This window comes from Hippoglossus stenolepis, chromosome 24 (genome assembly GCF_022539355.2).
Source record: "Hippoglossus stenolepis isolate QCI-W04-F060 chromosome 24, HSTE1.2, whole genome shotgun sequence".
Lineage (NCBI taxonomy): Eukaryota > Metazoa > Chordata > Actinopteri > Pleuronectiformes > Pleuronectidae > Hippoglossus > Hippoglossus stenolepis.
The window spans coordinates 5013491-5038707 of NC_061506.1; the positions used below are offsets into that span (position 1 = coordinate 5013491).

The following is a 25217-nucleotide window of genomic DNA, read 5'->3' on the forward strand; positions in this document are numbered from 1 at the left end:
CGCCTCATCGTTGTGGTGTGGATTTACTCACCGCGTGTTTCCAGGCCGATCCTCGGTGCGGGGGTGCAGGGCTTAATATGAGAGGCGGGCCTTCCAGAGGCGGAGGATCTAACCTTTGACCCACATCAGGTTCCTCCTGTTTCACCAAGATGGCGGAGAGGTCCTGACTGAAGCTCCATTCGAACTCTAAGGGAAAGGCAGAACATCAAACCATCAATGGACATTTATATACACATGTACTAAATGTATTCAAGTTCAAAGTTCTTGGTCGTAAAACACACATGTGGCTCAATGGCTGTGAAACTTTCTAAAGCTTTCTTGCTCTTGGAGCTCTATATGTAAAAACTGATTTTAAACTGAAAAACACCTTTTGACTGTAACACTCAAGTACTTTAATTTCCGCCCAGAAAGCTCAGTGTTTTTTTTTTCGAAAAGCAGAATGAACTTTCATCATTTGCAGCAACTTCAGTAAACAACTGCATTTCTCTTGGGGAGGCTTCGCTGTAGGTCGTCCGATGGGAAGTAGCAGGGAGCTTATAAATCACACTTTCAAAGGAGCTTCCCCAAATCATTTGAGCACTTCCTGACAAGGCTGGTTATTACAGACTGCTGGACGACGTCGCTCTGGCAACTGCGGTGCATAATTTGTCTCCAGCGAGTGTGCATCTACCCTGAAATAAAAAGATGGGCTGACCCAGCAACTCGTCTCGAGGATCCTTCCTGAGAGAAGTAACCCATCGCAGCCTTTAAACAATGTAGAAAATATGCATAATTCAGCCACTCTGCAATGAGGGCAGGGCACCATTTCAAGGAGGTTCACCAAAACACAGCGAGGAAATGTTTCGAGAAGCATCACACGGTTTAGTCTCCTGTGACCTGGAGAAAGTATTTTTAGGGACCCAAGTGCAGGGCTGCAGAAAAGCTGGTTAGTCCTGGTTCATGTCCCAGTGGGCAGGATGAAGAGGAGGCTCCAGTCCTGCCTGCAGCTCCTGAAATGAACTCTGTTGTGGATTATCATCACAATTCTTCAGCAAATACACATGGGTTTGTGCAGAAAACTAAAACTGTACAAAAGTAAATTATAAAGGAACTTTGATGATTGAAATCCAGTGATTCACACACATAGGAGTAACTCACTACCATGTAAAAAAAAAGTATTATACTCATATTAGTGATTAAGGGGGAATTTAAACTACAAATGACGTCCAAGGCACAAGATGTCAGCATTCGTATCCGGGATATTTTGTCTTAATTCCTGGATAGTGGGAGGAAGTGGAGAAGTGTCAACCATCTTTATATGCATAACATCAAAGTCTGCACCCCCCCTGCACACACAATATATATAATTGGCTCAAACAAACAACATGGTGGTATTTAAGAGCTTATATTATATATAGACTTGAGTTTCCTTTTCCAAAACCTCCTCCAGTGGGTTGAGGGCAGTCTTGACTCCTACAGTTTAGTAACCCATGGGAAAACCACCACAGGACTTCTCCAGGAGCCTCTCACAGGTTCCTGGAGGAAGAGACGGTCACGTCTCCCCCCAAGGAGGCCTCACAAAATAGGTTTACCGAGTTAGCTGGATAACTGCGCCGAGGAAAACCGAACAGCTGTTTTTCTGTTCACGCTCCAGATTTGGTTGCTTCCAGATTTTACTCGGCACAGTGTCCAGCTATTTTAATTCCTCTTTGAGAGACGGAATCCAGATGCAGCAACCCGCAGCATTATATAATCCAACGTTACCGACTAGGTGGCCGTTTCTCTCACAGCTCAAATCTGATCATTCCGCCAGGTTTCTCATTAGGTGGGTTTAAAGGAGCCTTTCAACAATTTTACACAAAAAGAAGCAATTTACTGCTCACGGGGACAACTACTGAGCCTGGTGTATACATCCATAATGATGTCATGGTGATATCAGGGTCTACTCTGAAGAATGATACCATTGAGTTGCATTTTGGGAAATGTTAGCTCCAGAGCTTAACCTATACTGCACTTGTATCTAAATCTTGACCGTCCCCTCATCTATCATAGGAAGTGAAATACAGAGTAGAAATGACATATTTTGATCTAAATGACTTCCTGCTCATTTGCACTGTGCTCGTCTGCACAGCGTGATGGAGTTTATAGGGATCTGCCCACCAGTGGGCCTGTTAAGTATGTATGCTTTCAATTAAAGCCCTTTGAAAAGGTGAACTGATGTTGGCGTCGTTCCAATGGACCCTCATTAGGAAGGAGTCCAACTAACATCAGAGTCAAATAACGTCTCCGCTACAGTCTTTATGTGAGGGTTGTATTTTAAGTTTCATTCTAAAGTGAAACTATGACATAACTTTTTTAGAAGTGAAATCGCGACTAAAACGGAACTGCATGTTGAAAAGGAGGCGTGTGGTCAATAATCGAGTCAGCATTTTGGAATAAAACACGAACACCAGGATGTTTGTCACAACACACACACACACACACACACACACACACACACACACACACACACACACACACACACACACACACACACACACACACACACACACACACACACACACACACACACACACACACACACACCAAAAAGGCTCCTGTAGTGTATAGAAAGAGAGCAGTAGCAGTTTAGAGAGACAGGGGCTTCTGTGTGTGTGTGTGAACATGATTTTAATCACCTCCTGGTTTCCTAGCAACATTCTGCTGGTAAAATGCTCTGAACTTTACAAGCTGTGTGGGTATATGAGCGTGTGTGTGTGTGTGTGTGTGTGTAGAGGATGGAGGTGTGTGCCCGTCACAGAGCTGGTAGCTCGTCTTGTTATCGTGTCAGCACAGAATAGATCTGCACGGAGAGAATCCATCCTAAAAACAAATCTATCTTTCTTTCTTTCTTTCTTGTCAAACATGGAGCCAACATTTGCACTGTAATTAATATCAGAAATAAACACTGACGTCAGAGAAATTGGCCAACTACGAGAGGTTTCAAGCTGGACTGATTTATTGGTATCATCCGTATTGATTCCACATTCTGTTTTTTGTTTATTCAATGTGCACCAACAGGAACTTGTAGCGTTCAAAAAGGGGTCAGTAACCTTCAACGGCGATTTGTGCATTGAGCCCATTGGACAAACATTTTCACAGTGGACATGTTGGCACGTCACAGCAGAAAGTTCACTGGAGCCGTTGATGATATTAAAAACAACTGCGTTCCCTTTCTCCGTTTCCACCTCGCTGAGCTTGTTGTGCACGGTGACTCACCATCCAACTTGCTGGGACACTCTGCTTTCGTGCAGCTATGATATGTCAAAATGTCTGCTGTGAAAAAGCTCTGTCAAGACATGTAGAGAAATCGACTTTGTGAAGCGATGTTTGCTCCAGAGGAAAAGGGTCAAAGGTTCACATTAATATTTATATGTGCGTTTCAGCTCTGGTCCTTTTCTAACTCTGACTTACAGACAGAAGTTTTCATCAGCAACACGAACAGTAGATTCAAAGAGGGTTTGGCAAAAATAAGTTTACTTATTCCGCACATCCCCTCTGTAACTTAGACCCCCCCAAGTCTCTCTTAATGAGCCGGGCCCTGCTGCTTCCCTGAGCCTTGTTAAACCTCCTTCCTCCTTTAAGCCAGCGCTTGATTGGAAGCTTTCTGCAACTACTTCTTTAATGAATACCAGAAGCTGTTAGCCGATACATAGATTCATCCTGTGCATCCCAGTTATTCTCTGCATTTGTTAAGAGGCGTGCATGAATATTTATTTTGTCTTTTGCCCCTTTTTCCGTCACATTGCAACATAAAAATATATATAAATATAATACTATGAGGTGTAGTCAGGGACAAATAATGACCTGCTCATCATATGGACTGTTTAGCTGACAGAAGGGTTTTTACTTCGATTTGCATGTTGGCTTCATTAACGTGTAATTGACAACAGGCAATTCCTCACATGACTGCACCTAACATCTGCAACTGATGAAGAAAAAGTCAAAACCTCACACAGGTTTCCTTCCACAATTCTTTTATAGTGTACGTGCACAAATGTAGGTATGCAAGGAATTATTGTGAATTAAAAATCTATTCATACAACATGAATAGAGATAATGGTAAGAGGATGATGGTTCCAACGTGATCAAAATAATCATCATTTCAGAGGACATTTTTGAATAATGAAAGGTAATTTGCAAGTGAAGAGATGCAGTCCAGATCCTGATCCTTTCATTTACAGGATTATCTTGGGATGCTGCATCAACAGAAAATACAATTAAAAGCAAAAGCCTGCGTGTGTGGGTAACATGTAAAGGAATCGTCTCAGAGGAGCGAACTGAGGGGAGGTGGTGACTGTTTGATCTCAGTGGGACGGCAGCAGTATTAAAACTTAAGATGGAGCAGCACCACAGGAGCTGCAGTAAAACAAACAGCTTCTCTTTCACTGATTGAGAACAAGTTCGCCGCCAGCGAGAGGCTGAGAGCGGAAAAGAAAGTTACAACTTGCTGAATAGTATGTGAATGTGTGTGAGTGACCAACATGTTTAAAATGCCTCTGGATGAAACTCCATATGAAGTGAATGAATTGGCTTGTTATGCTGTTTGACGATTGGAAGTGATGTGATTAAAAATGGGGTGAGACGTCATGATTGACAGCTGAGGCCGACTCAGTCGCAGCTCCATCCCCGTCATCGGCGAAAGATGGCAGCATCGTCCATCTTTATAAACAGTCCATGGTCTATACAGTGTTTTCTATCAACATTAAGAATAACCTCAGACCTCCAGGGGCCCAAGGTTCACTATATATCATTTGCTTTTAGGTATTTGGATTACTTTGTCATCTGAACTTCCACTTTCCTGATCAAGATACTTCCTAATTCTACTGCACATTCCTTCATTCAGAGCAGACTGAGTTTCTGAAAGGTCAAAAACCTCTAACATCCGCAGTTACTGCTACTCCCCTCATTGGGCTCTCACTGCATGCTGGGACGTTCTGCAAAAAGACACAGTGTGTAGCATGCACGAGGATCCGTGTGAGCTTTGGAGATTAGAATTGAATACCAACGAAAGACACCAGCATTTATGTGCGAATCCTGCCAGAACCTACTGCTTTCTGTGACTGGATCAACTTTTCAGCAGCAGCAGCAGCCTCAGTCAAAATACTTTAGATGCCAAAATGGCAGCGAACAATCCAGCTGTGGCACAAAAATGTTTTTTCAACTATATGTGAAAAGAAAATCTGGAAATCAAAACTATGCAGCGAGCAATCTGACGTGCAGTCAGATCAGGCAATCCTGAAAACACAGTGCAGCACAGCGTTTACCAGGTGGAGCATCAAGTGCAGAAGATCGCCCTGAAGTCATAAGTGAACGCTCCTCTAGCCACAAAAACGACACAGAAAAATGTTAATTCTTCAGTCAGCACGCAGAGATTATCACTGACTCCCACACAAAGACGATCAAACAGTTCTTCACAGTTTCTCCTGGAGTTTTTTCACCTCAATACGACTAAAGAAACGTTGCTTGAAATCCAAATAAGTTAAATTTTATGATCAATTATCAGTTCTGTTTAAAATCTGTGGAAATTAAGTGAAAGGGGCATATACTACTAATAATAGAGTCCTCTACATACACCAACAAAACCAATAAAACATATACATTATATACTGGTTCATTTGTGCAGCTGATGTACATTAAAATAAAAGATGTAAAGCTGGTGGAAAAAGCACGTGACAAAAGTTTATGCCCCGGCTTTGTGGAGCAGATGCAGGTTGTGAAATGAAGTTTGGAAAAAGTTCAATATCAAATAGGCTGGAATGGATTCAAGTTCAGATGATATGCTTTTCTGTGTGTTGATGCGTGTGAGTACAGATGTCTTTCTACTGATGTGAGGACAGATTGTGGTTGAGAATAAGATCTAGGTCACGTTAGGCATTTAATTTTGAAGGGATGAGTTATGTGCGTCCTAGGCCCGACTTTCTAAAGATAAACGTGTTTATGTCTGTGTATGTCTTCCATATGTGAGTTTGCGATGACAGTTACACAACGACACATGGAAACAAGAAAGTTAAAGAAAGGGTCTCTCAATCAAAACAATAACTAAAAGACCTATTTGATGAGGTCGTGAAGCAGCGTGGGATCATGGGAGTTGTTGTCCTCACCGCCATTACTAAAATCTACCTGACGCAACTCAGGCACAAATCATATTCAGGGGAGAGGTGATGTAATAGAGTTTCTCTCACGTTAAGCAGCAAACAGATAATCGTGATCAATTTACGACTGACCAATACAAACAGTGGAAGTTAAAATTACAGACGACTGAATAACTGGCAGCAGTGTTTTTTTCCTCTGGGTTTGAACATTGTTGGAAACATTCTAGATCATGTAAGTTCACAAAAGTCAACAAATATTTCACAAAGGTCTAGTAGTTTTTAGACATTTTTGTCACATTGTATATCTTGAAATAGCTTGAAAGCAGTGGAACAGGAATTTCATTCTCTCCTAAAGCGACACTCTTTTTGCTCCATGTGCTGATTTGGCAATGCAATCAATCTGACATTCATTCCATTAAAGTGGATTTAATTGAATTAAAAGGAGACAGTGAAGCGGGCAAAGAGAGAACACAGGGGAGGCAGATACAGACCGGGAGAGAGAGTGAGAGAGATAACCTGACAGAGAGAGAAAGAGAAAAGGAGAGAGAGAGAGAGTTTCCGCTGGCTTCGGCTAAAGCTGCAGACTCAAAACCATATGCTTGTCATAGCGTTGTGTGAGTCTCTGTGTGTGTGTGTGGTGTGTGTGTGTGTGTTAGGTGGGCAGGGCTTAGCTGGAGGAAAACTGCTCAGACTGGGATCATGCTGTGAGCAGCAGGATCTCCGGGACAAATGGAGAAAAGACATGCATGCATGCAGACAGACAGACCGACGGACAGAGTGAGAGAGACAGGTAGAGACAGAGGAAGACAGTGGGGGGATAATGGGGAAGATGAGTCACTGAGAATGAGAGAGGCTTAAAGACGAGGCAGCAGGGTTTGAAACAGTCTTTTTATATTGCACTGCTCCTGCAGGCACGAGCATATCAGAGACAACAGATTGAGCCAATCATAACACATATTATATGACAGACAGTGGATTCAGCCAATCAGAGACAGGGTTTGAACAGACAACCAGATTACCAGCTGACAGCCGGCATGGCAAAGAACCAGAATAATGATCTGCAGCAGTTCTGATTGGCTGTGGATTTTCCCAGGAAGCAAAAACTAGGAAGAAAACCTGAAAATATCAAGTGACCTACCAGACTCTTGGTCCATTTTGATTGACAGGGCTGGGCTCTGGGGGGCGGAGTCTTCACTCAAGGAGTAGCTGTGCTCCGCTTGAATATCTGTTGCATTCAAAAGTATTTTTCAGACACGGAATATAAACGATATTCACCTACAAGTCAAAATAATAAGGACGGAAAGACTTAAAGATATGAAGGAAGAGGAGTGTTCAAGTTTCAAATTCAAGAAGTAAAGGACAAAGTGGTCTCAGACTTTAGGTTACACTTTCACCTGTGTCCGTTTGTCGGCAGGATTTAGCAAAAACTACAAAACTGCACCAAACATGTTGGAGGGATGGGACTGGGTAAGAAAATATTTAAAGACAGTAGTTTAAGCTCCTTCTAGGCTTATTTATTTTTCAAACTAAACGGATATGAATCAACATCCAGCACATTGTAGCCTGAACGCACAGCTTGGTGCCCCCTTCCACAGACGCAGCACCTGCTTGGCGAGCGATGCAAGTCCAGTGTGTTTCCTGCTGGTTAACAAGCAGGAGATTTGGAAGTCAGAGACTCGGAATTTGAATCTCTGGGAAAAGGCCAAGACCGTTTTCAGTGATTTCAGTGGTTGTGGTGTTAAGATTCTTGAATCCAACCATATAATAACACAGGGGTCTTTTGGCTGAGGAGTGGAGCAACTGACTGCTGGACTGTTGGAGGTTATTCAAGGTCATCTACATGAGAGTGAGACAGAGGAGAAGAAAAAGAGTACCTCAGAACTAAAAGAATTTCAAAGTAAACAACTTCAAGACAGTGGTTGGGCATCGGAAAAAATTCTACCAACCAACGTCTTCTACCTACTGTGATTTGGTTTCATTGGAAATAAGTAGGAACTCCGAAGAAAAGTTATAGGAAGAAACAACAACTGTGATCGACATATTTATTTGTACAATTCTAATACAGTGTAATGATAACGCTTTATCATAAAAGAAGGAGCTGACCTGGGCTGCTGTCGATGTCCATGTGTAAAGGTGAGGGTCTGTCTGCCAGCAGGGGTCGCTCTAATAGATGGTCGTCGAAGAAACTGTTGAATAATTCGCTGCTGAAGTCGTCCATCTGGTCACCTGAGAAAGGCTGGAACACAGGAAACGATCAAAAATAGTTTTTGCAGGGTAATAAAGGTTTTCAATGGTAAATCATTGCCTTTAGTTGGTTAACACACAAAATAAATACATATTCCATCATAATTCAAACATGGCATCTGCAAACTTTTCATATATAGTAAAAGATAAAAGAAAACTCCTATATCGCTCAAACTAAAAACACATCTGAAAAAATTTACTCTCATGAATCAGTTTTTCTTTTATTGGACATTTGTGATCATCACGGGACGCCAAGAAGAAGCGAGGCAAAATTATTTCAGACTATGTGGAGCAACGTGTTCGATCAAGGAGCTTTGTTGCTTCTTGCCGTTATTTAGCTTTGAGATTCAGCTGAACTATAAAATCAATGGCTGCAACTGATAATTACTTTTATTTCTGATTATTAATCGATTTGGTTTTTTTCCGTCCATTCATTAATTTCTCCAGAACCTGAGGTGACCTGTGATATGAAACAAAGAAAAGACTCAAGCAGCTATCAAAGAACGCAGATCAATTTTCTGTTGCCAATCGAACAGCGGTTTGATCTCGAAGTACAGACTGAGATTTCTCTTCGAGTCCGAAACCAGACAGACACATTAGACTGTGTCGATGGAGCGGAGAGAGTCACTGATAGATTCATTTTCAGTCTGGATGAATGAGTCACTCAGCTGAGAGACGTTGCTCTGGAAGCCTGGGACAGCGCGGTGCTATGCTTCCACTGATTTACACACAAACACACACAATATGAGTCACCGTGAGCAAATGTGCACAAAGCAATACACGCACACACACACACACACAGGGATTGGATTGTGTGGTGCCACCTCAGAGCGACACAGTGACAGAAATAACCTGATTTGATTAACAACAAATACAAAAAAAAAAGATTTTATTTGCATGTCTTCCTGGAAATTAGCTTTAGCTTCGTCACAGCGGATTAAAATCAGTTTCCACTCGCAACAATGAAGACCCAGCTGGGATAACAAACACAGAAATACAGAACCAACTTCAATATTTTCTCTGCTGTCATAAAAATGGATCACATGTGTGGTGTGAGCTGGGGCCACTTCTGGTGAACCGACAAAGAACTCGTCCAGCTCCGTAGTTTCCCCCTCGGCCCTGTGAAGCATTTGAGCCTCTTCTGGCTCCATCGTTTTGGCTTTCCATCCCACATACTCCACTGTCATCAAGCAGCAGGCGGCTCGGATGAATCCATAGCATGTTAATACAACGCTTACATAAGACACTACATCATTTCCTTTTAGTCTCGGTTTATATTTAAGAGTGCAAATTTTTCAGCCAAGTTTTGGGAGTTTCCCCATTGGCTGTCGTTCTTTTACACAGGAATTGGTGCAAAAACCTTCTATTACCTCATTAGGGGGACATTTACAGGTAGTGTTTTCCAACTTAGTCCATTTGTCGTTACATCACAAACTCTTCACAACACATTTTAAAGCAGCTAGCAGCAAATCAAGCAACCTTTTAGACAAACTTTAGCTTCTTAGCGTAAAGGAGAGTTGCCGGTGTTGTGCCAGAAAGTGATCGTCCACAAGAAACTGATTACACGGCCTCTTAAAACTGTATTTCTCAGTTTATAGACGTCTTCAGCTGCTTTTATGTGGATCACACACTTAGAACTTATAACGCACTTAACTTCATGCAATAGTGAAGGTGTGTTTTTGTGAAATTTTAACGTTCCTTGCAACCAAATAATCACATTCTTGGCCGAAGAAGTGTTTGCAGTTTAGAGCGTAATCAGGCATGATAGTTAGACTACTTGATTATAGGCAATACTTTGTTTCTGATGTTGACACAATTAACCACACACATTATCTCAGTGTGTGCCTGTGGGACGCCCGCAGCTGTTTCACGAAACCTTGCAACGTGAGCACAAACACACACACACAAGGTCAGCATACACACGGTGGGCAAAATAACAGAAGTACATGACATGCGGAGAAGTGCTGATGTTTTGAAACTCAACCTTGAACTGTTGAGTTGTTTGCAGGAAAATGTGCATATTTAGGTCATTTATTCTGAAAGAAATGCCAATTTAACACAAGCAATAGCCATTGAGCAAAAGAAACCTGGCGATTTAACATCTGCAATAAGAATAACAAAAGAATCCAGGACAAACAAAGGATCAACAGGGATATAATGATCTATGCTCAAAAAGCTGTGTGCACACACATCCTGCAGCCACTTGCTCCTTCATACATAAATGAAGACTCATTCATTCATAAAAAGGAACATACCCACACACAGCAACAGTACTACTGACAGAGCGGCCTTGTCCTCCTGCTGCACAGCAACGTTACAACAATATCCCTTCAAATAACAGCGACACAGCCCCTTTAACTCCATCGGGGGGGAATATAGGTCACATTTAAACTGGGCTACTCGAAAGATAAACAGTGAAAAGTTTCCTAGATGGAGAGATGTGGGTGGAATTGCTGTAATGATGCAGGGAGCGAGACGCGCTGATGAATCATCTCAGATGAGCTCCAGTGGCTGCATTAGTCCAACTGAATTAGTGTGTATGTTGCTCTCTACCAGCTATACTGACATTTTACTTAATAGAATTTAACTTGAGCACAGGCAGCAGTGGAATCTTTAATTTCGCTTAATTTGCAGCACTGGGCCACACATCTGCTTTTTGCTCCAGTCTTTGCAGCACAGTAGTGACCCTGTTTTGCAATATTCCGCTGGCATAGGTTTGCCATGCGCTCACACCTGGGGCTTGTGATACAGCTCTCACCTACAGCTAGCACAGCCCAGTTTGAGGCTCATCTCTTCTGCATCCGTCACTTGGCGTGATGATGTATGCATGGCACCGGTTTTGATTTTTCTAAACCCCTGCAGACATGTGTATCATCCTCTCGGGACTGATTGCGTAATATCCACTCTCCTGTTATGAGGTGTTTTCAGTCGGACGACTCACGTATGAAATGTTCTCGATTGCCTCCTGAATGCCAACTACAGTATAGACTCGACATCCAACTTTATTTCCAACTTCTATGATATTAACATAAATAACCTGTGCCCTGATAAATCCTCAAAAATTAATTGCGTGCAGATAATATATTGTTTTCTGACCTATGAAAAGGTCAGATAAAAGGTTACTGACAACTGACATTCACCAATTCATTTTTTGTATGTTTTGGTAATTGTGGAATTATTTGAACGGCAGAGATAACACGAGAGATGTAGATACGGAAGAAGCTGCTGCTCGGACAGAAAAGCTTAATGAGCCCAGAGTGTTTTAAATGTTCGATACCGGGACAGCTGCAGCCAAGAGGTCTGGACCTTTCATTACCTGAAACACTGCTGGGAAAAAGAATCACATTAGGGAGTGTTAAATAGCTGTTGACAGTTTTTATAGCTCATTTCGGTGCTGGTGTGTCATTAGGGGGGGATGGGGGCCGCGGTGTGAACCACACAGGGAAAAGAGCCTGAGAAGACAGACACAAGGAGTAATTATAAATGCAGAGACAGACTCTGGGTTATGCCTGTAATTAACGGTGGCAGCATCTCAACACATCTCTGTCGTCGCCTCTCATTTGCCTCACTGGTTCAGGTGAAACGGAGAGAAAGACGCCACTTGATTCGCTGCTCGCAGACTTGAGAGGGACGTTTCCTCTCATTTTCTGCGATACAGTGATGAAGGAAAGCACAGTCGGGGCCAGCGGAAGCCAGGCCAAAAAGTTTATGTCATTATGGCATGACTTTAGCAGTGGAAACCATCGTAAACTCTTCAGAACATCATGTAAACGCCAAAGGAAAATACACTGAAAAGTAAAATGTTCTTAGTCTTAAATTTAGCCCTCCAAACCACCATAATTTGGATTTAATCAATTGTCAATTCTGATTCTGCTTCTTCTGGTGCTAGTATTATATTTCACAGAGGACAAAGAAACTTAAAATGAAAGCAAAACCTTGACCTGTGCTGTGCGGTCAAAAACATAATGATTAGATTATTATTTGGTGATATAAAGTAAGGTGTCCTGATGTTAGCCAATCATGACGCATTATTCATAATATAACAAGAGCCAAAAGACACCACGCTGCAGGAAATGTGGCATATCAGTGCATATTAGACATCACATAAGCTGATATATCTGTGATAGGTCAGTAGTGGTAACACTAAACGTGCGACTTGTAGACCTGAATTGATCATATTCATTTTTATTGATATTAAATATAAAAAGTCCTCCAACGTATTGTGGTGATTTTTTGATAAAGTTGCAAAAACACGTTCTTATATCGGTCACTCCACTGACTGACTTTTCAACTGGTTTTGTATATGACAATAAAAGTCAGTCACATATCACATGAGATTTTTTTTTTTTTTGCAGTGTAAAATGAAATTGCAATTTTCTGAACGAGCTGCCAACATCGTGTCATTATGTTCGAACGCTGCCTGCCACAGATAAGAAAATGGCAATGTTCTCCACTCTGTTTGGCTTCATGTGGAGATGTGTGGCTGCAGCGGGTTGGCTTCACTTAAACTGCTTCTGAGAGGGAGATAGGACTGTGTGTGTGTGTGTGTGTGTGTGTGTGTGTGTGTGTGTGTGTGTGTGTGTGTGTGTGTGTGTGTGTAGAGACAGAAGTAAACTGAGCTTTAGTTCTCAGTAAAACAGCAGAAGAGTATTTTTCCTTCTCTCTCACACACACAAACACACGCACATGGACACACACAGACACACACACACTGCTGCATGCCTGCTCACATTCCTTCTGAATGCTTCATAGCCAATCCGTAACAAGCATGCAAATGAATGGGTGTGTCTTTTAAAGCTGGAGTCCAGGGTCTGAACGGAGAGTAGAATAGAATAGAATAGAATCATCTCTGGTTTCAGCTTCTTAAATGGGATGAGTTCCTCTTTTTCTTTCACATGTATGACAGTAATTAGAATATCTGTGGATTTGTGGTGGTTGATCAGAAAAAAACAAGAGTTTTGTTTAAAGACACCACCTCGGACTCTATAAAACTGCTCCAGAATCTAGTAAATAAACATACCTGCTATGTGCAAATAGAGGAAAACTGTACAAGACAGTAGTGCTTCGGGCTTTTCTGATTATTTTCTGAAGTTTTATAGCCGATGTGGTCAGAAACTGGCCCTCCGATGTGTTTTTACAATCAGCATCTCTGGCAGACGGTTAATAAAATGTTAAAAGGGTGCACAGCGGTTGCCATGGTTACAATAGCTTGTGGACCAGCATGAATTAATAGTGCAAACATGATAGAAAAGAAAATCAGTCCTAACAGGTCCCAGAGTCTCAGAATAACACACAATTGTTTCATTCTTTTCGACTTTTAAAAGTTTAAAATGTGGAATTAGTCTTATCTTGAGTAAGAATAACAAATCGTGATGATTTATTAATAATCGATTACTTCTTTAAATCATTTCTAGTGTGAGGAAGGAGAGCTACATTCTGACCCGATGATGATAAATGATGTTATCTGTGATTCATGCTTTACGCTGTGGTCAAAAGGTCCAGTGCACATGACGCACAAATGCAGCTGGATCATAGAAAACAGACCAGAAGCAGTCAATCGTCGCTGATCAGCCTCGAAACATCTGTTCAGCTGAACCTGCAGCCAAAGCATGTTCACGTTTAATAGAATTTGAACTCCTACTTTAACTTAAAACAATTCTGTGATTTCCTGCTTTGAAAAAACAGCACCTGATCCTGCTTGATCAGCTATTCTCAGCCAATCTAGTGGCTCTTTTATCTGCTTATGAGGGTTTGAGGGGTGAAGACTTTATCCTTGTAGTTATCAACAGGACATAAACTGAACTGAGATAAATAACAGGCAGAGCAGAAAGTGTCCGTTTCCCTGTGTCGTCCATATTTCAACCATCTTCGGAACAGAGACGTGATGACAGACAGTGGAAACAGCCATCGATCACTTCTGCCCTTGCACTGCTTGAATGTGCAACACCGTGCTCTCCAGTCATCCGTGGACGTACCAGCATTTTCTCTATTTTCACTCAATATTTTTTTATATTAACGCTGGATGGGCCGGCATGTAATGTGACAGATGCTGTTCATGGTGACCAGGTGGGGTGACTCACAACGACTGGGCGCTACCAGTGCAGCAGCAAAGCAGCAGAAGGCAAACTTTGCATTAAGCAGCTGCTGAGGTGAGCCGCTTGAGCTAAAAATGAGAAGGAATATTAGGTTTACAACAATGAGGTGGCCAGACATGACTCCAGATGAAAGCCGATGTGTAAATTTGGAAGCAGTTTGCCGATAAGTTCAACTTATCCACGTTTGTAAGGCGATGCAATGTCAGTATTTGTGTTTGCAGCTTATCTATGACACACAAATGGCCAGTAAAGAGTCAAGAGTCCCCAAGAGTTTCAGTAAATACAGCAGCAGATTGCTGAGGCCGAGCCCCTGAGAGCCGCTCACATCGCCACCCCATCCTTCAGCACACAGCTGGAGACAGAAACAGAGGGATAAACAGATAACCTGTCTGTGATTTCCTCCCTGTCACATCTGATCCACACAGCTGCAGATTACAGACTGAGGAGAGACTGGAGTATGTATAAGCGTTGGCTCATCGGCCGCCCTTTCCCATGTCCTCAGCGACACAGCCCAGCCCAGCGGCTTCACAGCGGAGTGGACGACTTTATTTAGAACGGAGACAGAGGGGTATAAACCACAAGCAGACTGCTCGGCTGACTCACCGGCTAAAATAAAGAGAAACTGTTTAAAAAGAGGAAAGAGAGAATGACAGAGTGGGTGGAAAAGAGAGAGAGAGAGATGATAGAAGGAAAAGACACAGACGGTGATACTTTGATATTTATCGTGAAGCAGTGCAACAGGCTGTCGCTGCTGTTTCCTTGAATTAGAAGAAAAGCTTGGTCGAGCACAGAGTAGATTTGGTATTAACACACCCACAGATCTCTTGTCATTCATTAGGAATCTCTCGTGAGCTAGATTCCCCCATGATATTAATGGAGACGTTTGTGTTTTTCATATTTACTTATGTCCCTAATGCAGCACTTGAGCTTCTTCAAACCAACACGCCGATGATTGTGTTGATTAAAAAACATGATAGCCGCTCGACCACATCCTGTTGTTCATCGCGGCCGCCGCTCGTCCGCCGCTGAAATTAAAGATGCAGCGTCTCAGGTGCTGGGGGAGGCGGGGCCTGCAGCTGTTGCCCCCGGTAACCTGTTGTTTTTGGATGATTCGGAGACGAGGGAGGTGGGAACAGGTGGTTTTTTTAAAGAGGGGGAAGGATTTAATTGTCGTCTAATTTTTCACAGTCTGGACTCTGTGTGTGTGTGTGTGTGTGTGTGTGTCTGTGTCTGAGTGTGTGTGTTTGTGTAGAGTGGAGCAAGATTCAATTAGTTAACAACACAATTAACTTTTCAATGACTCCACTCAACATTTTAAGTTAATCAGTTATAAAATACACATTACACATTCAATAAGGTCCTGTATGATTATTGCTTTTAAAACTGCTTTAAATAATTATTTGTCATCTACTTACTCTATTAATTGAGTATTATTTGGGCTCTATTATTATTTAGGACTTGATGCGATTCAGATTTGTAGTTGTTGATTAAGACAACTTGCCTTGGTTCTAGTTAAAGTTTGATTTAGTTTAACACTTAGTTGGAAAGTATTGAACAATGTATTTACACACAGGCTCGTGCAGCTATCCTTATAAGGACTTTCCATTGATTTCCATTGATCGTGCAAAGCCAAATCAAAACCTTATCCCCAGGACCAGCTCATGCCTGACACTAACCTTAACCTATCCACAATTAATATCTTAACCTTAACTTAACCACAACTGACATCTTAAACGTAACCATAGGGCCTCAGAAATGTCATGGGAACCCGGCTTTGGCTTTCCCACACACATACACATACACTTACACACACTCACATAAATAATCAGGTGTGCTATTGACTGCAACACCTGCCAGCTGCACACACTCACGCACACACGCACACACCTATGCACGAGCCCCGGATGTCAGTCAGGATCTAATAACTATCACCGCCCTCCTGAGGTCCGGCTCCGGGCGGAACACACAGCAGGGGTCTGTTTGATTTAATGACTTTCTCCCAGGTGACAGTTTGTTTCATTCTGCAGTGACACACCGAGGGGCGGGTGAGGGTTCGGCGTGATGAGGACTCACCACATTAGTGAGGAAGTCTCCGTCGCTCAGCTCCTCCAGGTCCAACAGGTTGGCTCCTCCGGTGGGGTAGAGTCTCTCTGCGGCCAGACTGTCCAGGATAGACTCCATCATGGCTCCGTGTGTGTGAGGAGGACCGATCAGATTCAGCTCATGGAAACCAAGCGGCTCCTTCTTCTCCCCGTGTGTGAGAGTGTGTGTGATTGTGTGTGATTGTGTGTGTGTGATTGTGTGTGTGTGTGTGTGTGTGAGTGCTGCCGCTCCTCACGTCACCGGAGTGTGAAGCCGCCGGTGTGAGGATCCGTGTCCCGGTGCAGCTTCTCTTCCTCCGGTGACAAACTCCAGCAACGTGGAGGATCCATCCAGCTGTGCGCGTGCTCCTCGCGTGCGCTGTCTCCCCCTAAACCCCACGCGAGCATGAATATTCAAAAGAAGAAACCACGCCCCCCTGCCTCCACCTCCGGCGTCAAATAACGGGCACGCACGTTCGCAATTAAGGCAACTCAATTAAGAGTTCATTTCAATAATGTCCTTTTTAAGTAAAAGTACCCAGACCACACTACTACACTACTACTTCATTACAAGGTAAACTAGTGCAGATATACTATTCACCTTAATAAAAGTACACAAGTATATGAAAAAAAGTATGAATTCAAAATAAAAGTACAGTTTTTTTTACTGTTATATTATTATTAATGCATTGGAATTACAGCAAGAATTGCATTTTGAAATTGCAATAAAACAAATCACATTATCATCACAGATGAAAAACAGTTTGGAAGAACTTTGCAACAATTAGGTAAATACAGTATTCGAGTAAATGCACTTAATTAATTTCCACCACTGTTTTTAATCCACTTATCCATTTATCTCACACCTAGTTAATAATATTTGTTTTGACTTTTGTCATAAATCTTGTAGAATCTCCCATTCTGCTCTGGTTTGCTTCTGCTCTGAGACACTGAGACAGACAGAGAGAGAGATAGAAACACCTGCAGCGGGGCGAGAGAAACCATTGTGTTGCAGGTGTGTGTGTGTGTGTGTGTATACTGCAGCTCTGACCTGTTACACAATCTGGGTACTTTTTTAGACACTGGCACTGAACCACTCAATCTCTCCACCTTTTTACCCAAAACTAAAATATCTCAGCAGCTACTGGATGGATTTCCATGAAACTCTGCACATACATTCATTATGACTTTACTTATGGTGGAATTTGTGTTTTTTGATATTGACCATAGACTGTATATAAAGATGGATGACATGACTGCTCCCCAAAAGTGAAGCCAAAGTGTCTCGATTGGAGGTTGGCCGCAGTATAGGTCATAATCCCTGCCTCCTCCGTGTTGGCAGATAGGACACGGACCAAACTAAAAAGTACTGTTCAAACAAGGTCACTGCAGAGGGTGTGGTGGAGGCGAAAAGACGGAGCTCCTTTGTCATAATGGACGGCAGCGATTACCATCATGCATCTGTGGGTCTGTTTTATGTTCCTTTTCAAACGGTTACCTAATGATCTCCTGTTACTCTCCAACCTCTTATTTCCTTCCTTGTTTTTCTTTTTTCTTTTTTCCGTTTTACACTCCCTCTGCTTCCACCCCTCCTCTGTTATCTGTCTCTTTTCTCAGTCCAAATATCAGTTTACGGACGTGTCCCATCCCGAGGCACAGGGTGTCTCACACACATCAGTGTTATGTAACTTTAGTGACCTTACAATGACAACTGTCAAGTAATAATCCTAATTCACATTTAAAGGAGCTGGGTTTTCATGGGACCACCCCCATTTTGCTTGTATCACTTGTTTTTACCGGCAGGACAGTAATACCTATTGATAAATGGAAGTTATATCAATGTGCCAATAATAATAAGTGTAAACAACTAAGCTTACATTTTTTTATATAAGGTAGGAAACACATTCTACAAGATTATATAAGTATAAACTCAATACTTCTATAATGCTATATTTATTTGATCATATCAAACCCCAATTTTAGAATCTGTATTATTATTTAAGCACAAATGCAGTTACCACCAGTGACCACAGATGAAAACAATCACAACTGAAATCTTAAAATGAAACGTTTCTATTTTTTGTATATTTCCCCCATCTGGGAGCAGCAGAACAAGTAATAAACACATTGACATTTTATCACCTTATAAAGTTTTATGGTTTTAAATCATTTCTAAACAGCAGGCGCCGACTCAGCAGACACGGAGTACCATCAGCATCATTTAGATTTAATAACGTCGTAGAGAGAAACTGGTTTGTGTTTGTGTCACTTTAGCAAGAAATCAAATTCACAGTCAAACTGGGGCGTTATGAATGAAAACAAATGGCTGCTGGCGAGGGAGGATGAAGAACAGGGGCCTCAATGAAGAAGACGAGGAAGAATCTATCTTTTCATATGTTCACACAAGATAAATAGCTGTCACCTGTCGTCAATACGTCCAGTTATTCAGGAGGAATTCATGTATTTATCTTCAATAGATCTGATCTGTACAAACGTATATGAATCTCAAAGCTGTAGTTTATGTCTCCTGCTCATCTGTTGATGCACGTCTCCACAGGCAGCTCCCCGATTGGCCGTTGGTGTGACGATGCAGGTGTATGACTCATCCTCTATTCTTAGCCAATGAGGTGACACGGGATGCTGACCTTTCATCGCCTTGGTGACCGCTGTGACGTCACTGCCTGTCGTCTCCGTGCACTGCTGCTGTCATCATCCTCCTCGGCGGTGTGAGAGAAACGGTGGCATCAGAGCCCAGGGGTGGAAAACACACAGTTTATATATGTGAGTGAGTCAATGGTTCCTTCACCACACTGTCACTGTCACACAGCTCCTCTTCATCGTCACTTCTTCTGTCTTCATCAACCCCTCTGCTGAAGATTAACAGGCGTATTCACAGCAGCACCCTCTCATGACTGTGAATACAAATTCATACTTTGACATTAATGACTTCATACGTCCAAGCAGTCGGAAACAAATGGTCAGCACAAAACCTAACAGGGCTCCCATTAAGTCCTAATCTGAAAATTAACCCCCAACAAACCATCAACATAACCAGACCATTAATTTATACTTATTTCCTGTTCTGTTGTTGAAAATAACAGGGATTTGTTTTGATGTATAATCTTAGGAATAAATCATCTTAACTGAAGCAACTAACTACTGGAGGCAGTTTCTTTTTTCTTATTGTGTTTTATCTGGTCTTGTCTCATACTTTGAAATTGCATTATGTAGTTTAAATCCTGCATTTGAAGGACAGATCCCACCATTCCTCTGTGGTGGTACATTAGGCCCATTAGGGGCTTGTTGGTGGTTTGTTGGTGGCAGCTGGGTGGAGGAGTTCATGTATAATAAGTGAACAGTGTGGTGGGATGGCGAGTAGTCAGGTTTTCCCATCTTATCTTTACATGTGGCTGGAGATAAAACAGTCTGCATAAACATGTATTCAGACTCAGCAGCTTTTATACTTTTTTCCCTCTTCTGCTCCTCACAAATAAAATGCCAATGTGTTCCTCCCCTGTTTCAGTCTGTCCTCTTTTTTTTTTTCTTGTTTCCTCTCTATCTCTCTTTGATCAGGGAGTTCAGAAGTTCAGAGTGAGCAATGAGAAGAGGGGGATACACGGGGAACGACAGAAACCAAGCTGAATAACGCCAGCACTGTGATGAAAGCCAGCCTCGTCCTTTACACGCCGTTACATCATCTACACACACACAACAAGTACAAGTTTAACTTCGTTGTTTATCTACAGGTAAGAGAAATCATCATGTGAGAGGACAATGACAGGAATGACAAAAGTATGTGGACACCGTAACATTGGGTTTCTGGATCATCTCATTCCAAAACAATGGGAATCAATCTGCTGCTGTTACATCCTCTGCTTCTCTGTTCTCCATCCAGCTGCACCAGGGTGTCCACATACATTTGGCCATTTGGTGTATTTGACCCACTGTGCAGACTGTGACTCTACCGCCCTCAAGTGGAAGATGAAAAACACTACAAACTAGGACACATGCATCTATGGATGTACAGTATATATACCAACATCATATTTTATAATACATATTTCTATCTATTTTAGTTTTATTAGCCCACTACATATACCCACTGTTAAATCATTGTATTCATCCTGCTTATGCCTCTTTTCCAGATGAATGCGCCGAAATTGGGCAGCAGTATCACAAACTGCATGTTTGACCAGTTTAGCTTAAAGTTTAATTTCTTGTACTCATCAGCTTTAAATCGCAAAACATCACAATTGGGTAATTTTTGTGATGTCGTAGACTCTTCCTGCACGATCCCTGACTCCAGAAAGGTCGAAGCTTCAACTAGACAATGTCCAAACATCTTTTTGTTTCAGTGCTACAGGGCCGATATCATGAAATCAGCAGTGTTTTATCAAATGTCCCACTGTAACTGTAGCTGGCGAAGCGTTTGTCTGCTGTGGTCACCACTGCATGGTCTTGGATCGCGTCAGTTTCCTGGTCAGAGCGTGGCGAACCGTCAGCATGTAGGAGCGCCGGTCAGGCAGAGGCCGCTGCTGATCCAACACCAGCCTGTCGGACACAAGACACAATATGTCACCAATAATAATCAATATACTTCAGCAGTTTTGTTCTCACAGGGAACTTAACAGTACAAGTGCCGTCAGATATTGAATAAACTGTGACTGAAATGTAATTAAAACGTCACAAAAAGAAAACAAAACGTCTTTCTAACGATTTTCAATCCTTTCTTTTCCAGCCACGATTTATCTTCTCGCTCCTCCATTTCCTTTGTGCTTTGCAAAGAGCAAATCAATCACAGCCTCAAAAATCAGGTCTACACACAGATTGTTTCGAGGACAAGTGTGTATTTGAGTGTGTGTGTGTGTGTGTGTACCACAAACTGTGTGAAGTTAAGTCAAACACACCTGATGAGTTGAAACACTGCTGCCTCCACAGCTGAAATGGCTTCGGCCACTGACAGCTCCCTGAAACCACACCTACACGCACACGCACACACTCACTTGAATTTCTCTGACAACTGACAAATGAAAAGGTTTTGTATTCGTACAAACTAACAAATACAATATAATGGAAACTTCCCATGCACACAAACCTTAAATCCTTGGCCATTCGCTGTCCTTCCTCTGCTGTCACCTCCCGCCCTATTTCCAAATCGGCCTTATTGGCTACTAGCACTGTAGGAACGAACCACACACACACACACACACACATACACACATACATACTACACACAAGGTGAAGACAATAAACCGAAATGATGATGTTAGTTCTGTGTCATGTTAACACTTACCTACAGGACGCTCTAAACATGGAATGTACAACGATGCGTGTGTGTGAGTGTGTCAGTGGATGACAATAGACAGATGTCAAACAGAGGATGAACAGAGACCTACTGCACTTACAGAGTGAACACAGTGAACACACTGTTCCTCTGGAGATCATACTGCTGGCTCACGACCTCAGTATACATCTACAACATTTTGAAACACTGACAGTATAATATATAGTAAGGTTCCTGTGTAAGGATATTAGAAATGAAAATAACCTTACAAAATAAGTGGCATTAAAGCCATTATGTCTGGCTTTTTGAAAGGTTTTGACTATTGCCATCTCCTTCTGGAATTATTTACAGTGAAAATCTCCACATGTCCCAATGAAATCTCCAATGTCACAGTCAGAGGAGTCTGTTCCTACCCAGGCTCTGTTTGGTTTGTTCGATGAGTTCCTTGAGGCGCGGGACCTCCAGGAAGCTGAGGCGCTGTGTGATGGAGTAGAGCAGCAGGAAACCATCAGCCCAGCGGATAGACGACTCCAGAGAAGCCACAGTGCTCTCCTGGAGAAGATCATGCCTCAGTGAATAGGGGGAACTATGACGCAGTCAAAGATATCATTATAAACCATTGAAATGATTTATTGGCATGAATAAAGGAAATAAATCACTTTACACTACAAGGGGCAGCAAACTTCCCTGATCCTTAAGCCTTGACTGCTCCCTGGGCTCAGTCATCCAGGAATTCACAGACCCACAGTTACCTTCATAACTTCAACTTCAAACATTACCTTACAAGCTATGTCCAAAATCTCCAGGTCAACAGTTTCCTGGTCCACCAGCCGACTACATCTGTAGGTCACCTCTGGGGCAGATTAACAGACACATTATATTCATATTATTCAATGGTTGATGGAAGCGATGCACCCAACTATTTTCTCCATGTCCCTAACGTTTATTGGGATAAACACTTGTGCGGTCTTACCCTTTTTATGGTCGTATTCGCCAATGAAGCGTTTAGTTATGAAACGGACGCACAGCGCTGGAGACAGAAAACAGACTCGGTGACTGCAGCCAAAAACAGACACTCACAAAGTAATTCTGCACATTTACACACACACACACACACACACACACACACACACACACACACACACACACACACACACACACACACACACACACACACACACACACACACACACACACACACACACACACACACACACACACACACGATCTGATCCCACATTTCATCAGTGTGTCCACATTACATTATGTCACTGATGCTTTGAGAAGGAGCCTCCTTGTGAAGTGGCCTGACTTGTTTAAACAGATGCACAAACGCTCTCAGGGTTTGTGTGGAAGGCGTCTGGACGGATTCATGTTTGTTTGACTTGAGCGTCTGGTGTTTCGAGGGCTCACTTTCCTTCACGCGGGACACATTGAGAAAGGTTCTTTAAGCTTCTTCAACTTGTTATTCGAGCCTTTACGGATGGGTTGTAATTCATATTCTCATTTGTTTAAGCATAACAACTTGCTTTCTACCTATTTTTTGACATTATGCTCTGAGGTTCAGAGCATAATGTACACATATCATTCCTCTAAATGTGTCTAATTGTTTTCATCAAGATCCATGAACTATTTGCTGGGAAATTGCTGGACATGTCAGTGAGCCTGTCTTTCTCACAGTGTTAAAGAAAGTGACAAATCCTCATCCCTGAAAAGTATCATAACCAGCATTCTCCTGCATCCTTCGCATATTAAGGGTAGAAATCCAGCAAACATGTCTGACGTTTACAGGAAAATATCATATATGTGATACAAATAATCTTGTATATACACAGGAGTGAAATGAAGGTTAAACGGATTTAGAATAATCTAAATAATCTCAGATTGATGTTGTTTTGGTTTCTGTTTGGTTTTCTTCTGATAGAAAAGGATCCTAATATGTCACTCATGTCGGGGCTCTTGATATGAAGTTACACAAAAAGAGCCCAACATTTAAAGGAAATCCTAATTCTTGCATGAAAAGCCCAACACAGTGAAGGAATCTCCACCATGAAAGTGGACATGATGGGAGACAGGCAGTGGTTTGACAGTAAAACAGTCAGACGAGGTCACAGAAGTGTTCGTTTCCACTTCAGCGCTCAGGAAGACGGGTCAACCTCGGACCCGTGTAACGTTTCCATATTAAGCAAAAATCCTCCGCAACCATGAACAAAATCTAACCCTAAACTTCACCTTTTAATTCCTTTAGCTGGATTATTGCTTCGCTTACATAATCCAAAAATGTACACTCGCAGGACCATCGTGTGTGTGTGTGTGTTTGTGCTGCTGTGTGTAGTTTACCTGTTTTTCCAGTGTTCTGAGCTCCCAGAATGAGGAGTTTAACTGGAACCATTTTACTGCCAGGGCCACTGTTAGTCCACTGTCCGCTGTCCTGTTTGTTTCGGCATGAAAACCCTACAGAGAAAACCAGAATATATCACAATATGAAAACATAGAACTATATATAGATAAGTGGATGTATAAGTAAACACTTTAAGTTGCAGCAATACTCACCTTTAAGTGGAAATGAGTTCCAGATATGGAGTAAAATGAGTGTCAGACACTGAGCAGACAGGGAAAGAAGGGATGGGACTCTCTCCTCTCCGTCTCTGTGTGTTTAAGTGTGTGCGCCTCTCTGCTTGTGTTTGCTTTTAAGGGCTCTCTCCCTCTCTTTCTCCCTCTCTCTCTTTCTTCCTCAGGGAACAGTATATGACAAGAGCCATTTGTCTGGAGGAGAGATGTCCAGCTCCAGACGCCAGTTTCCCATTCTGGATCCATTCAAGACACGTGTAAACACACTTTTAAGGGACGTGCAAACATCCCGAATACTGATTCTGAGATGAAGGTGAAGTCCCACTTCACTGTAATGGTTTGGAGGCTCAACAATCAAAATGCTTGGGGAACTGGAGGGACGTTTTTGGAAGTTTGGGTGTGGTGCAGTGTGTTGCGCCCAAAAACAAACACAGTGAATGTGTCTGGAACTGAAACTGCAATTACACTGGTGCTGTAATTGCAGCTGTAGCTTTTTTGGAAATGTACCGTTTTCTTTCAGATAACAAACAGGCCCAGGTCGTTTAGAGTCTGAGCTCATTTACTTCACTCGTGACAAGATCTCAGATTCTTTCAAACATCCTGCAAGTCAGCAGTCAAAGTGCATTTTTTGGCAAATGCTCGTCTGTGTCTTTTAATGTTTAAAGTATAAAAGTGAGATTTTCATGCTGGCCCTGAAATGCAAAAGAGGATTTTCTGTTGTTTTCTTCTTTGTCGTTGTGTTGTCTTATACCTCTTTATGTTTTCTTATTCGCCATTGAATTTTGTCTTTTCCTTTAATGTGAATCCTTTCCCATGAGGACAAACAGCG

General features: G+C 42.2%; 2 protein-coding genes across 2 annotated transcripts in view; both read right to left on the reverse strand.

Moving 5' to 3' along the window:
• creb3l1 (cAMP responsive element binding protein 3-like 1) overlaps positions 1 to 16913 on the reverse strand; it is a 26652-nt gene extending 9739 nt beyond the window's left edge. Inside the window, exons 1-4 of the mRNA XM_035150639.2 lie at positions 16526 to 16913; positions 8217 to 8349; positions 7252 to 7338; positions 32 to 186 (exon numbers count right to left, since the gene is read on the reverse strand). Of these exons, the coding sequence (XP_035006530.1) occupies positions 32 to 186; positions 7252 to 7338; positions 8217 to 8349; positions 16526 to 16636 (486 nt within the window). The 5' untranslated portion in view covers positions 16637 to 16913. The remainder of the gene's footprint in view (positions 1 to 31; positions 187 to 7251; positions 7339 to 8216; positions 8350 to 16525) is intronic.
• A 3336-nt stretch (positions 16914 to 20249) lies between these two features.
• Positions 20250 to 25190, reverse strand: zgc:110699 (uncharacterized protein LOC325371 homolog). Its single transcript, XM_035150498.2, has 8 exons — positions 24371 to 25190; positions 24158 to 24271; positions 22791 to 22847; positions 22597 to 22670; positions 22231 to 22369; positions 21629 to 21722; positions 21441 to 21512; positions 20250 to 21084 (listed from the first exon to the last, which is right to left on the reverse strand). The coding sequence occupies exons 2-8, from the start codon at positions 24207 to 24209 to the stop codon at positions 20976 to 20978; spliced, it is 597 nt and encodes a 198-aa protein (XP_035006389.1). The 5' UTR covers positions 24210 to 24271; positions 24371 to 25190; the 3' UTR covers positions 20250 to 20975.
• Between the last annotated feature and the right edge of the window lie 27 nt (positions 25191 to 25217).